The sequence below is a fragment of the Arachis hypogaea genome, chromosome 7 (assembly GCF_003086295.3).
Source record: "Arachis hypogaea cultivar Tifrunner chromosome 7, arahy.Tifrunner.gnm2.J5K5, whole genome shotgun sequence".
Taxonomy (NCBI): Eukaryota; Viridiplantae; Streptophyta; class Magnoliopsida; order Fabales; family Fabaceae; genus Arachis; species Arachis hypogaea.
In genome coordinates this window covers 11705869-11719244 of record NC_092042.1, presented here as the reverse complement: position 1 = coordinate 11719244, position 13376 = coordinate 11705869, and the positions used below count along the sequence as shown (strand labels likewise).

The 13376-nt window shown below is 36.0% G+C and overlaps 1 protein-coding gene across 1 annotated transcript; it reads right to left on the bottom strand.

The window, feature by feature from the left end:
- Positions 1–3316: 3316 nt before the first annotated feature.
- On the bottom strand, positions 3317–8133 carry LOC112702475 (probable methyltransferase PMT11). Its single transcript, XM_025753523.2, has 9 exons — positions 7169–8133; positions 6735–6884; positions 6377–6647; positions 5961–6071; positions 5434–5590; positions 4805–5062; positions 4591–4713; positions 4386–4463; positions 3317–3947 (listed from the first exon to the last, which is right to left on the bottom strand). Exons 1-9 carry the CDS (start codon positions 7823–7825, stop codon positions 3740–3742), a joined length of 2013 nt encoding a protein of 670 aa, XP_025609308.1. The 5' UTR covers positions 7826–8133; the 3' UTR covers positions 3317–3739.
- Positions 8134–13376: the final 5243 nt, after the last annotated feature.

The window sequence follows — 13376 nt, the reverse complement described above, 5'->3', positions numbered from 1 at the left end:
AATTTCTAATTAAGTAAGTTCTTAACCATTTCAATATTTAAATTTAAATTTTTTTACTTGCCATATTTATAAATTTTTATTATTATCTTTTAGATTATTTCTCCACAATAGAAATACTTTCATCTTTTTCTCTCTTTTTAAATATTTTTTTCTAAATTTACGATATTTATAAGATTATTAATTTTTAGATTATATTTAATTTTATTATTTTTATCGATAAATAATAGGATTGATACTATTTATGACAAAACTAATAAAAATTATTTGTAAATTAACAAATTTTTATATTCTTAATAAACAACAAACGTTTAATTAAGAAAGTTTATTTAAAAATTTTTAAATAAATTAGCTAATTAGGAAACTCTATTTAAAAATTTGAAATTTAAAATTCTAATACTAATTCCTAATTAAGTGACTTCTTAACCGTTTTGATTTTTAAATTTAAATTTTTTTGATTTGTCACATTTATAAATTTCTCTGTTTACTGAGGTAGCTGAACTTGCATCTGGTCATCAATTGAGAAAATTATTTGCGATGCTACTGATATCTAATAGCATTAGCAACCCAGAGCGTGTTTGGAATGCAACTTGGACATTGTTGGCTAATGGAATACTATATGAGAGGAGAAAAGCTTTGAAAAACCAAGGTATTTTACTATGTCTTTTTTTATATATCAAGATTGTATTCTCTTATTATCTTTATTTTTATTAAGAATATTAATAATTTTATTTTAGAATTATTTATTAAATATTTCATAAAACCACTATGTGCTTTTTCTAGGACTAAGCATGACTGATGACGAATTGAAAAACCTCTGCCTTATTGAGATTGAGAAGATACTCAACAGCAATGCGAGATCTTTAAGAGACTATCAATCAATGCCATATCCTGAGATGTCTCATGTTCGCCTTTTTCAGAATAAGCTAATAGAGGAGGAGTTAGCATATGACACAAATGAGTTGACTCATACAAACTTATATACAGAACAAAAGATGACTCATGAGCAAAGGTTAGTATTTGATGAGATACTCAATGCTGTTGTTACAGACTCTGGTGGTTTTTACTTCGTTTATGGGCATGGTGGGTGTGGTAAGACATTTATTTGGAATGGACTTTCTTCTGCTATTCGGTCTAGAGGAAAAATTGTTTTAAATGTCGCATCCAGTGGAATTGCTTCTTTACTCCTACCTGGTGGCAGAACGGCTCATTCTAGATTTTCAATACCCATTACAATTACTGATGAATCTACTTGCAACATCAAGCATGGCAGTTTGAAGGCTGAGCTGCTCATCCAAAGTAGCTTAATAATTTGGGATGAAGCTCCAATATTAAAATAAAATGTGCTTTGAAGCACTTGATCGGACGCTCAGGGATCTTATGTCAGTTACCGATCAACATAAGATACATCAACCATTTGGTGGTAAGGTTGTTGTTCTAGGAGGTGATTTCAGACAGATACTTCCGGTGATTCCGAAAGGAAGTAGACACGATATATTGGCATCTGCTATTAACTCATCCCATCTGTGGTCATTTTGTAAGGTTCTGAAACTGCATACGAATATGAGGCTTCTAATGTCTTCTTCGGATCAAGATGAAGGTGAAATGAAGAGATTTGCTAATTGGATACTTGATGTTGGAAATGGAAATATTGGCTCTGTTGTTGGTGATGAATCAGAAGTTGAAATTCCAAATGATCTATTGATTACAACTACTGATGACCCTCTCTCTCATTTGGTAGACTTTGCATATCCAAATTTGTTGCAAAACATGTCAGATTACAGGTATTTTCAGAGTAGGGCAATTCTTGCACCCACGCTTGAGAGTGTCGAGAAGGTAAACGATTTTGTCTTGACAATCTTTCCAGGGATGGAAAAGGAGTATTTGAGCTCTGACACAACATGTCAAGCTGATGAGAATGAAGATGTACAACAAGAGTGGTTCACACCAGAGTTCCTAAATGACATCAAATGTTCGGGACTACCCAATCACAAGTTGACTTTGAAGTCAGGAGTCGCTGTAATGCTACTGCGAAACATAGACCAGACTTCAGGTTTATGCAACGGGACAAGATTAATAGTTAACGAACTTGGCAGCAATGTAATTGGAGCGACAGTAGTGACCGGTAGAAATATTGGAGATAAAGTGTACATTCCAAGAATGAACTTGATCCCTTCAGATTCAGGATTGCCATTTAAGTTCCAACGGAGACAATTTCCATTGACAGTATGCTTTGCAATGACCATTAACAAGAGTCAGGGTCAATCATTATCACATGTAGGGCTTTATTTGTCAAAATCAGTGTTTACCCATGGACAACTTTATGTTGCTTTGTCAAGAGTTAAGAGTCGCAGTGGCCTCAGGGTTTTAATTCTAGATGAAGACGGCAATCCAAAGTCATCAACAACAAATGTCGTGTTCAAAGAGGTTTTTAATAATATTTAGGTAAGAATAATATTATTTTTATTTTAATAGCATGTTATGATTTATACTTTTGTACAAATATTTACTATAGATATTACTAATTTATCTATAACTCTTTTTTCAGATTTGAAATGAAATGTGTAACAAGGAGCACAACATCCTATGCCAATTGCTTTTCTAATGAAGTTAGTAAGATACTAGGTTATCGATCGATAAATTTTTATTAGCTTTTTATACAAAATTTAGTGTAAAATTAACATGCTATTATTACAGTTATATATGTTCTTATTTTTTTCATGTCTCCCTCCTTATGGTTTAAGAATATTATAAACTTCAAACTTTTCTATTTATATTTTACTTTGAATAAAGATAAAACAACATATTTAACACGTTTATTATATAACTACGATGATAGTGTTATACTAAATTTAAAAAAATATATAGTTATAAAATATTATTTTTAATTTAACTTATCAAATTTAAATATAAGCCCGTGCATCGCACGGGTTTAACACTAGTAAATATATATATACAAAAAATGTTCAAAGTTTGTTGTTTTTTCTTTTTTGTCAATATTTTTAGTTATCAACCCAATTCCTTTAGCCTAGTAATCCAATAATATACTTTTAACTCATTTTTCAATAGAAATTATTAATTAATACTCAAATTTTACCGTAGTTGATAGTACTCCTAAACTCCCTATAAATAGGGATGTCACATTTCTCACAAGGAACAACTACGATTGTCGTTTTTCATATTCTAGAGAGAAACTCTCACTTGTGTTTCATTAGTTCTCTCCATAGAATTTAGATCCTCTCCATAAAAGGAAATGAATTCAGCGAGACAAGCTGATTTGAGCATATGCTTTGTTGGAAACAACCGAGAGAGGAAAAAGTTGACAAGAAATGAAGGAAATCTCCTTTGAAGAAACACACAAATCAACAAGACAAAAAGTATTATGAAGTGCAAATACATAGTTGTAAGTAATTTTTGATGGTCTAAACCTTAATGAACAAATACAACACATGCTGGGCCTAAAAACTTTGTACTAATATACAAATAAATTGAATTTACAAACCTAAAATGGTAATACACCTTGACCAGCTCTTTTGTGATCTTTTGTAACGAATCAATAAACAAATGAATGCTCTCAGCATTCACTACCTCAGCATCCCTCTATTGAGAATTTGATACTTACACTTCCATGCGTGTCATGTATTTATCAATAAAATTGTGACCCTGTTCTGTTGGCTTCACCATTGCAGGGATCAAAACCAAAATCATGGCTTTTGATATTATATAATGATCTCTCACTGAATCAACTGCGTGGCAGGCGCTTATCACCTACCAAGATTCTATAACTTGCGTGAGGACCCTCGGCTGTGTCGCGTACTGACACATGCCAACCGATAGCATTGCCGATCTCTACAAGCTCATCCATGATGGAAAGAGAATCACGGATGTATACCCGTCCACCAGGTCTTAGTATCCGGTCCATCTCCAGCATAATAGTTGAGACATTGCATCTGATATATTGAAATATGACACTGAATAATTACTGCAGAAACTACACCAACATATTCTACCAAAAAACGCAGCTACCTGTGTTCTTATTTACAATCGATAGTCGAAGTCATAGGTGCATGCTTTAAAATGAACAATGAAGAATTTGGAATAAGTAGATTATGAATGAAAGTCATTTCAAGTTGCACAGATATTGAGATGTAGACTCCTAATGCATATTTGTACAAGCTTTAAAATTTCCAGTGGATCACTATGGCAAAGCATGATGGGTAATAGATGGGAAATGGACATCCAAACACATTTTACTTTCAGCCTTGATTTCAGATATATGAAATATAGGGTAGTTAAACATGCTTCCCAAGGAAGATAAAAAAGGAATGAACAGGTGAAAAATAACAGCATGTCAACCAGAGATGAGAAGGGAAGATTCAAAACAGTACCTTTTCTTCTCAACAGAAAGCAAGCTTGCAGCATGCAGTAAATCATAAGTTCGTGGGTAGGTGTCAAACGGTTCGCACCTGAATTACATACAATTAAGAAATCACGAAACATTCAAAAAATGTTGGTACAAGTTATTTAGTAAGTGGAGCATAACATAACCAGAATATGTGCGAAATATAATGTTAAATAAGTTCAATAAAATACCAATCGTGCATAACTCCAATCAGCCCACGGTCATATATAACAGGTAAGGTGTTTGGGCCGGAAACAGGAACAACGTTCATAACCCAGCAATCAACAGTCTGATCAATCAATGCAGCTGCAAATCTGCAAATGACACAAATATATTGAACAAACTAATCACAAAATAGAAAATACATATTTACAATAAGAAAAGAAACAGAGATTAACACAATACCCTCCAAAACCAGCTCTCATGTCCATAATATTTCTTAATTTCATCTTCTTCCAATGTAAAGCCCTTACATAGCCTGATATTATCTCGTTCCAGTATTTTGATTCTGCCCTAAACAGCTCTTTCCTGGATATGAAAGCATCGATGTTTATGCTCTGAAGCCTATCAGGCGAGGTGTGCAAACGTGCGGGCCAATTAGTAATATTTGCTCCATATCCATTCTCGGGCAATCGAGATATGCATGCTTTAAGATCAACATACCTAAATTAATCAAACAAACAGTGAGAATACCATTTATGTGCCAGTTAACTTTAACATAAGACTATGGTATGTAAAATGCAATCATGAAGCCTGACCCAAATTGTTCAGTTTAATAAAAATGATACAACTAACTCCAACTACCAAAAGATAATTTGCCAATTAAAATTTAGTCAAGGACCGATCATATCTTTCTAATGTTGGTTCAACCTACTAATAGGCAAAGTGCACCTCTTTTCTTCTCCCTGATTCCATTCTGGAAAGCTCTACCGCATAAGGTAATTAGAGTAAATTTTTACGCTTGCCAATAATCATATAACTAGAAGGAAATTTCATATAAGCATCAGTAGATTAGGAAGCCAAGAACAAAATACCAAATATTGTCTGGATTGTCAGTTAGGTCACATAGTGGAGGGCTAACTCCTTCTCGGCTCATATAGCAGCTATTGTCGAAAGGTTTCTGCCATATTGCAACATAGCCATCTTTCTTCAAAAACTTCCAGCATAGACGAGAAGTAAGATTAAGCATCTCTGACAATAACAAACCCACTGTTACACTCACCATAGAATATAAGCAGACAGCAATCTTACATATCCAGAGTTAGACCAACACCAATAAAATATTGAATATCCAAGTACATTTGATATGAACAGCAAAACCAAGATTCTAAGAATGAGAATCGGAGCACATAAGCAGCTTTTTGAACCCAACGACATTTTTATATCTTTCTCCTTCAATGTCATTTTGAGTCAAAGCATGTTAATCGGAGAATAAAAAATCAATTATTAAGAAATTTTAGACAGGAATTTGCATAGATATAAATTTGAGAAATCCCCAAGTACCAAAACTCTATAGTGCTTCAATAAGTTCAATCTATATGAAAACCACATTCAATGATACCTTCCCATTGTCCTTCTAAAGCTTCCTCATGCTTATAAACTGGTTGGGCAGCCCAGACAAAGTACCCTCCTGCCCTTAGCATCCTATTAACTTCAAGCAGCAAGATACCATCTACATCACAAGTTAAAAAAAAGAGTGTTACAGTAATTGAAAGTGGGAAACTAACGCAAAAGTGGGAGGGGCACAGTGAAAGAGCCTTCTTTTATTTTCCCCAACCCCAACGGTATTTTGTTAAGAAACATTTCTGGCAATTCCATTGCCGAATAATAAGCCAAGAATGATATCATGTTAAAATTGACATCAACAGCTATAAATCTCAAGTCTCAACAATAACAATATATCATGGGGATGATATCAGGATGCAAGAAGAGTTCCAATAATGAAAAAGAGAAATGATGTGATTCCATTCTGATTACCATCTCGAGTCCAATTAATTCTACAGCGTGAACAATGTATCAAGTCAAAAGCTTGACTTGGATATAACAAACGTCTCGTCGCAAATGCAGCTGCCATTGCCGGTACACCACGCTCAAGAGCAAACTGGATCTGATTCTCATGGACATCTTTGGGAGCAATCGACATGGTCAGAACATTTCGGGACATCAAGTACGCACCAAAACTAGCCACTCCACAGCCAACATCAAGAGCAACTCTTATATGCTGACCAAATGTAATTTCAGGAATCATCTACAACCCAAAATGTAGACATGTAACATCAGCATCGTGGAAGACGCACCAAAACCATATTCAAAAAAATGAGATATATGATCCAACCTGAGATATATGATCCAAGTATTGATCTGCTCCATGTATAAACTGAGTACCACCCCCAGGAAATTTAAACTTATCTTTTTCTCTGTAAATCCAGTTTTGACCTCCCTTATCTTCGACTAATCGAGTGTGAGGAACGTTATTGTACCACACCTACAATTAAATCATAATAATAAGAAAACAACAACCTTCTAAGAAGAAATCAATGTACATCAAAAATAAATAAATACAATAATAATCTGCCTTTAAAGCATCCAAAACAGGGAGTTGACTCCATATTCTTTCATCAACTTAAGATACATAGAGAATGCTATAAAACTATTTTACATTGCTAGTGCATTGCAATTAAACTCGTAACAAAGAGAACTTCGATTAGATGCGATCTTAAGCTTTAAAAAAAAAAAAAAAAGGTAAGCTAATCCAAACACACAATTTACCTCATCCCTGCTTCTAGGCCATGGGATAGGGGCACGGTACCCTTTCGGCGGCGGAACCAAACAATTTAACCCTTTCCCTTCTTCGGGACAGTGTCTCTCAAACTTCTCTCCTTTCTCTGTAGAAACTAGCTTCTTGAGCGCATCCACATTATCCAAACAAGGTATATATTCGCTCATGCTTCGAGGGCACATCCCAAAATTTTTAATCCCCAATCTCTTAGCAGACGCAGAAGCAGAACCTTCAACTCTTGTATTGTTCTCCCAATCCTCCGCCATTGAAGGGTCGAGCTCCCCAACCTCGAATTCCTCCGACATCGTGCCATCTGCGTTCACGATCCCGAATTTCCTAAACGGATCAGCAGGCGGCGGCGGCGGCAATGCCGGCGGCGAAGGTAGCGGAATCGACGGTTCTAATTTTTTTGGGGGATTTTGATCAATTAGGGTTGAGGCATTGAAGGAGACGTTGAAATTGGGGGATATGGCAACTTGCGGTGTGGTGGCAGTGGTGGTGGTGGAGAAGAAGATGATGTGATTGTAGCCATTGGGATTGGACCATTGCTTGCCAAAGTAAAAGAAGGTAATTGCGAGAGCGAAGAATGCGACGGTCTTGATTATGAAGGGGGTTTTGAAAGAATCGGCATTGATGGAAGGTTTCATGATTGGACTAGGGGGTCAAAGAATGGAAGGTGCAAGTCTAAATTGTTTCTTTCTTAGTTTCTGCATGTGGGGTGTTGTATGAATGAAGATGAAGGTGGAGTAGTGAATTGCAGTTTGGACGATGAAATGGTGCAGTGAAAGTAAAGTTGCTGACTTTGATGGTTTTCTTTGTTGATTCAATCAATGTTGACACCGACACAGTGGTGTAAATGCAGATTTACTCCCTCTTACTATCTTAAGTTCGTAACACTCAGAAAGTCAAATAAAAGTCATGCTAATAACGGTGCCTGCTGAAATTTGATGCTAATAAGTAATAACTTGCTAAAAAACTTTTATATACAAATATACGCTTTTGATTTTTGGTGTGGGAGAGAGAAAAGTATATATCAATATGGTGTGAGCATAGGAGTGTTTTAAACAAACAATCACAAATTGGACGGTTCGATTTGTGATTTCAAAAATAAAAAAAAATTTTAATGTTAAAATCGGACCGTCCGATTTTTATTTTAACAAATAAAAAAATAAAAAATACAAATCGTACCATCCGATTTAGAGTTTAATTTTTTTTTAAACAAATCGGACCCTCCGAGTTGTAATTTATTTTTTTCATCAAACAAATCGGACCGTCCGATTCGAATAAAACACCATATGAAAAAAAAACACCTAATTTTCCAATAATAATGTGTTACACATCTATTTAACCAATATAAAAAAAATTAGCCACAAATATATTGATCAGAAATTAAATGGATAAAAAAATAGTGATATTTAGATATATTGGTGCATGGTGTGTTATTCACATATGTGGATCAGCCATGTTTAATCACTTACAAAACGAAGATAACATTTTAGGTGGAATGAAAAAATAAAAATATGCAAGCAGCTACAAAACGCAGGATAACCACATCTCGAAACGTATTTTTGTCTTATGCATGCAGATATGATCAGCCATGTTGATCAGTTTGAAACTCCCCTAAATGCAGGTTGCAATTGACAGGCAGCACATGCAAATCATAAGTTGCCATTGACAAGCTCCCTCGCTACATGGACGACACGTGTTAAGGAAAGTGATGAAGCCGGTCTTTAAATGTAAAACGCAGGCGGAGAAAAAGCAAGAGTTTTACTTATACAATGAGGGTGTGTTAGAGTAAAATATTGTAGGAGAGTTGTGCGTTGAGGGGTGAAAGGGTTTAAGGTAAGTGTGGGAGGAAAAAGAATAAAAAAAGATTTAGCAGTGAGTATTAAAGGATAAAGCTTTTTTATTAATGATAATTTTTAGCTTACTGTTTGTTAAATTAGATAAATAGAATATGGTTAGTTATGACTTGTTATTGTAAGTAAATTGAGTGCTTTTACCGGTAATACCGATTATTGTATATATGAACACCCAGTTAATGTTAATAATAATCACTTTTTCATTTCTTTCAATATGGTATCAGATGAATAGTTACTTTTGCTACTTCTCTTTTCTTCTTTTCTCTTACTTTTCTAAAAAATTTCAATTTTTAGGGAAATCTTTTTTTCTCTTGTGCTTCTCTTCCACGATTCTAGCGTGGTTCTTTTATCATCATGGATGATCTCACTAATCCATATTTTCTCCATCAAGCTAATGGTGTTGGACTTGTTCTTGTCTCACAACCCCTAATCGGTGATAACTATGATTCTTAGAGCTGTTTCATGGAGCTCGCTCTTTCCGTCAAGAATAAACTTGGCTTTGTTGATGGTTTATTGCCCCGTCCAACTGATGATAATCCTCAGCATGTTGCTCTTTGGACACGCAGCAACAATGTGGTACTTTCTTGGGTTTTCAATTCTCTTTCCAAGAATATTGTTGGTAGTGTTATGAGGTTGCGAGTAGCTTCGGAAGTTTGACAAGACCTTCGTGAGCACTTTCAACAACGTAATGGTCCACGAATTTTCCAACTTCGACGCGATCTTATGGCGCTGTCTCAAGGCTCTGATTCGGTGAGTGTTTATTTTACTAAATTGAAGTCCATTTGGGATGAATTGAGTGTGTATCGTCCAATTGTTCAATGCGATTGTGGTGGCCTTCGACTTTTGTAAGATTTTCATGATAGTGAATATACAATGTCATTCTTAATGGGACTCAATGAACACTTCTCTACAATTCGAGGTCAATTGTTGCTCATGGAGCCGTTCCCTCCTATTAATCGTGTTCTTTCATTAATCCTCCAAGAAGAAAAACAGAAGGAGCTCTGTGTTAAACCCCTTGCCTCTGATCCTCTTGCTTTTGCTGCTAAGGCTGAATTTAAGCCAAAATCAACAAAGAAAGATCGTGATAGACCTTTGTGCTCTCATTGCGGGGTTCTTAGACATACGGTTGATCGATATTTTCGTATTCACGGCTTTCCTCCAGGATATGAAAAATTCAAAAACAAAGGTCCTGTTAAAGGTGTTGCAAATCTTGCTTCGACCAATACAAACGCACCTCCCCTATCACCAACAATTTCTAATCCACCAATGACGCAGACACAGTACCAACATCTGTTGAATCTTTTATCCTCTCAGAGTGCCCAGGCCAATGCTCATGTTCCTGTGCAAATTGATACACATGCTTCTGGCACTATAAGTATCACTCTTTCTGCACTAACAGGTTTACAATTGCCTAATGGTTGTTGGATATTGAACTCTGAAGCATCTAATCACATTTGCATTCATTTGTTCATGTTTCATGATTACAAACCTGTGTCAAATTCCTTCATCATATTACCGGATAATTCTCACATACCCATTATTGGCATAGGTTCTATAAGAGTGACACCTCAATTAGTCATTCATAGAGTGTTTTATGTTCCTGGCTTTGCACTTAACTTACTGTTAGTTAGTGTTTTAGTTACACCTTCAACTTTTGATGTTACCTTCTCATCTCATTATGCTTTAATCCAGGACAAGAAATCTCTGAAGACGATTGGGAGGGTTGAGTTGGAGAAGGGACTATATGTCTTCTATCCTACTCAGCAGGTTACCTCTAATGACAACACAAATATTTTTTCTGACAATCATTGTAGTCTAGTATCACCTTACATATGGCATTTCCGTTTAGGTCATTTGTCACCCAATGTACTTGGTGTTATAATAAATAAATCTAAAGTTTCTTGTAAATCTTCTTCTTTGATACAACTACATAACTGCTCCATCTATCCCTTGGCTAAGCAAAGTAAATTGCCTTATATGTCTAACAATCATTTTGCAACTAAACCATTCGATATGGTGCATTGTGATGTGTGGGGTCCTTTTCAGACAATTTCTTGTGCATGATTTAGATATTTCATTACCATTGTGGATGGTCATAGTAGGTTCACATGGGTCGCTTTCCTCCGTTCTAAGTCCAAGGCCACAACAAAGTTGCAACAATTTTTTAAGATGGTTGAAACACAATTCTCTACTACTGTAAAGTGTTTGAGACCTGATAATGCTAGGGAACTTGCATTAACTGATTTTCTGCTTTCCAAAGGTACTCTTCATCAATTTTCCTGTGTTGAGAATCCACAGCAAAATTCTATCGTCGAACGAAAACATCGACACTTGCTGAATGTGACGAGGGCTTCACATTTCCAATCTCGTGTCCCTCTTACCTTTTGGACAGAATGTGTATCTACTACAACTTATCTCATCAATCGAACACCTGCCCAAAATTTGGAGTTTAAATCTCCATTTGAGAGACTTTATTCTATACCACCAGACTACACAAGGCTTAGGGTATTTGGTTGTCTTTGCTTTGTATCTACACTTCAACCTGGCAGACACAAGTTTAGTCCTAGAGCAACTGCCGGTGTATTTTTGGGTTATCCTCCTGACTACAAAGGCTATAAAGTTTATGACCTACAAAAGAGGTCTCTCTCTATCTCTAGAAATGTGGTCTTTCATGAAAGTATATTTTCTTTTTCTTCTTGTGAATAGAATTTTGCTTCAATTGACCCTTTCCTTGACCTTGTTTTGCCAAAACCTCTATCTGACAGCATTATTGCACCATACACTCCTCCACCAATTGTTGATATCCCTCAGGTTCTACCGATACCTGTAGAGCATTCTCCATTGGCTCATCCTGAACCTAGTCCATCTTTTGTCCCTAGAAGATCAACTATGCCACATAAAGCACTTTCTTACCTACAACAATACCATTGCAATCATGTCACTTCCTCCACTACTCAATATCCAATAGTTGCATCTTTGAATTATCAGAAATTGACTGCCAATTACAGAAGTTACATAATGAATGTGAATTTTTTTTTTTTAGCCTAAGTTCTACCACCAAGCAGCACCTATTCCTGAATGGCAAAAGGCTATGAAAGCTGAGTTGGATGCTGTGGAGGCTAATAAAACATGGACTTTGGTACCTCTTCCGCCAAACAAATACACAATTGGGTGTCGATGGGTCTATAAAGTCAAGTATCTAGCTGATGGCTCAGTAGATAAGTATAAGGCGCGACTAGTTACAAAGGGTTACACCCAACAAGTAGGCCAGGATTTTATTGAGACCTTTTCCCCTGTTGTCAAAGTTCCCTCTATCCGAGTGCTCTTAGCTCTTGTTGCCATGAACCATTGGCACTTATTCCAATTGGATATCAACAATGAATTTTTGAATGGGGATCTTGATGAAGAAATATACATGGATGTGCCTTTGGGGTATGTCAAGAAGGAGGAATCCCTTGTTTGCAGGCTGAATAAGTCAATATACGGATTAAGGCAAGCCTCCCGACAGTGGTTCACCACTTTTTCTACTGCACTTATTTTTGCGGGATTCACACAATCGCAATATGATCATTCCCTTTTCACAAAGCTAAGCGTTCTGGGTCAGCTTTTATTGTTCTATTAGTATACGTTGATGACATTATACTTGCTGGTCCCAATGCAAGTATCTTGGAGAAAACAAAGCTTCAAATCAAGGATAAATTTAAGTTGAAGGATATGGGCCCGTTAAATTATTTTCTTGGCCTTGAGATTGCACGCTCAAAGGAAGGTATCTTTCTCTCACAACGGAAATACACACTTTCTCTCCTTGAAGACACTGGCCTCCAAACCAGTAAAAGTTCCCATGGACCCTACTGTGAAGCTCAACAGTGAGGAGGGCGAGTTATTGCCAGATATTACTCAATATAAAAGGTTGATTGGAAAGTTGTTGTACCTAACATTGTCTCGACCAGACATTACATATGCTGTAAATAAACTTAGTCAATTCGTGTTGAAGCCTCGAGTACCTCATCTTCAAGCAGTACATCATCTCTTACACTACCTGAAAGACACACTAGGACAGGATCTGTACTTTGTAGCATCATCCCCTTTGTTATTAAGAGCTTATGCTGATGCTAATTGGGCTTGATGTGTGGATACTAGGAGGTCAGTTACAGGTTATTGTATGTTTTTTGGAGACTCTTTAGTGTCTTGAAAGTTTGTCAAGTAAAGTACAGTTCGAGATCGTCAGCCGAATTAGAATACAGAGCATTAGCAGCTGTAGCTAGTGAAGTAATTAATTTGGATGAGAGGACTTTTCAAAGACTTTCACATAAACATAGGATCTTCAGCAGTGTAC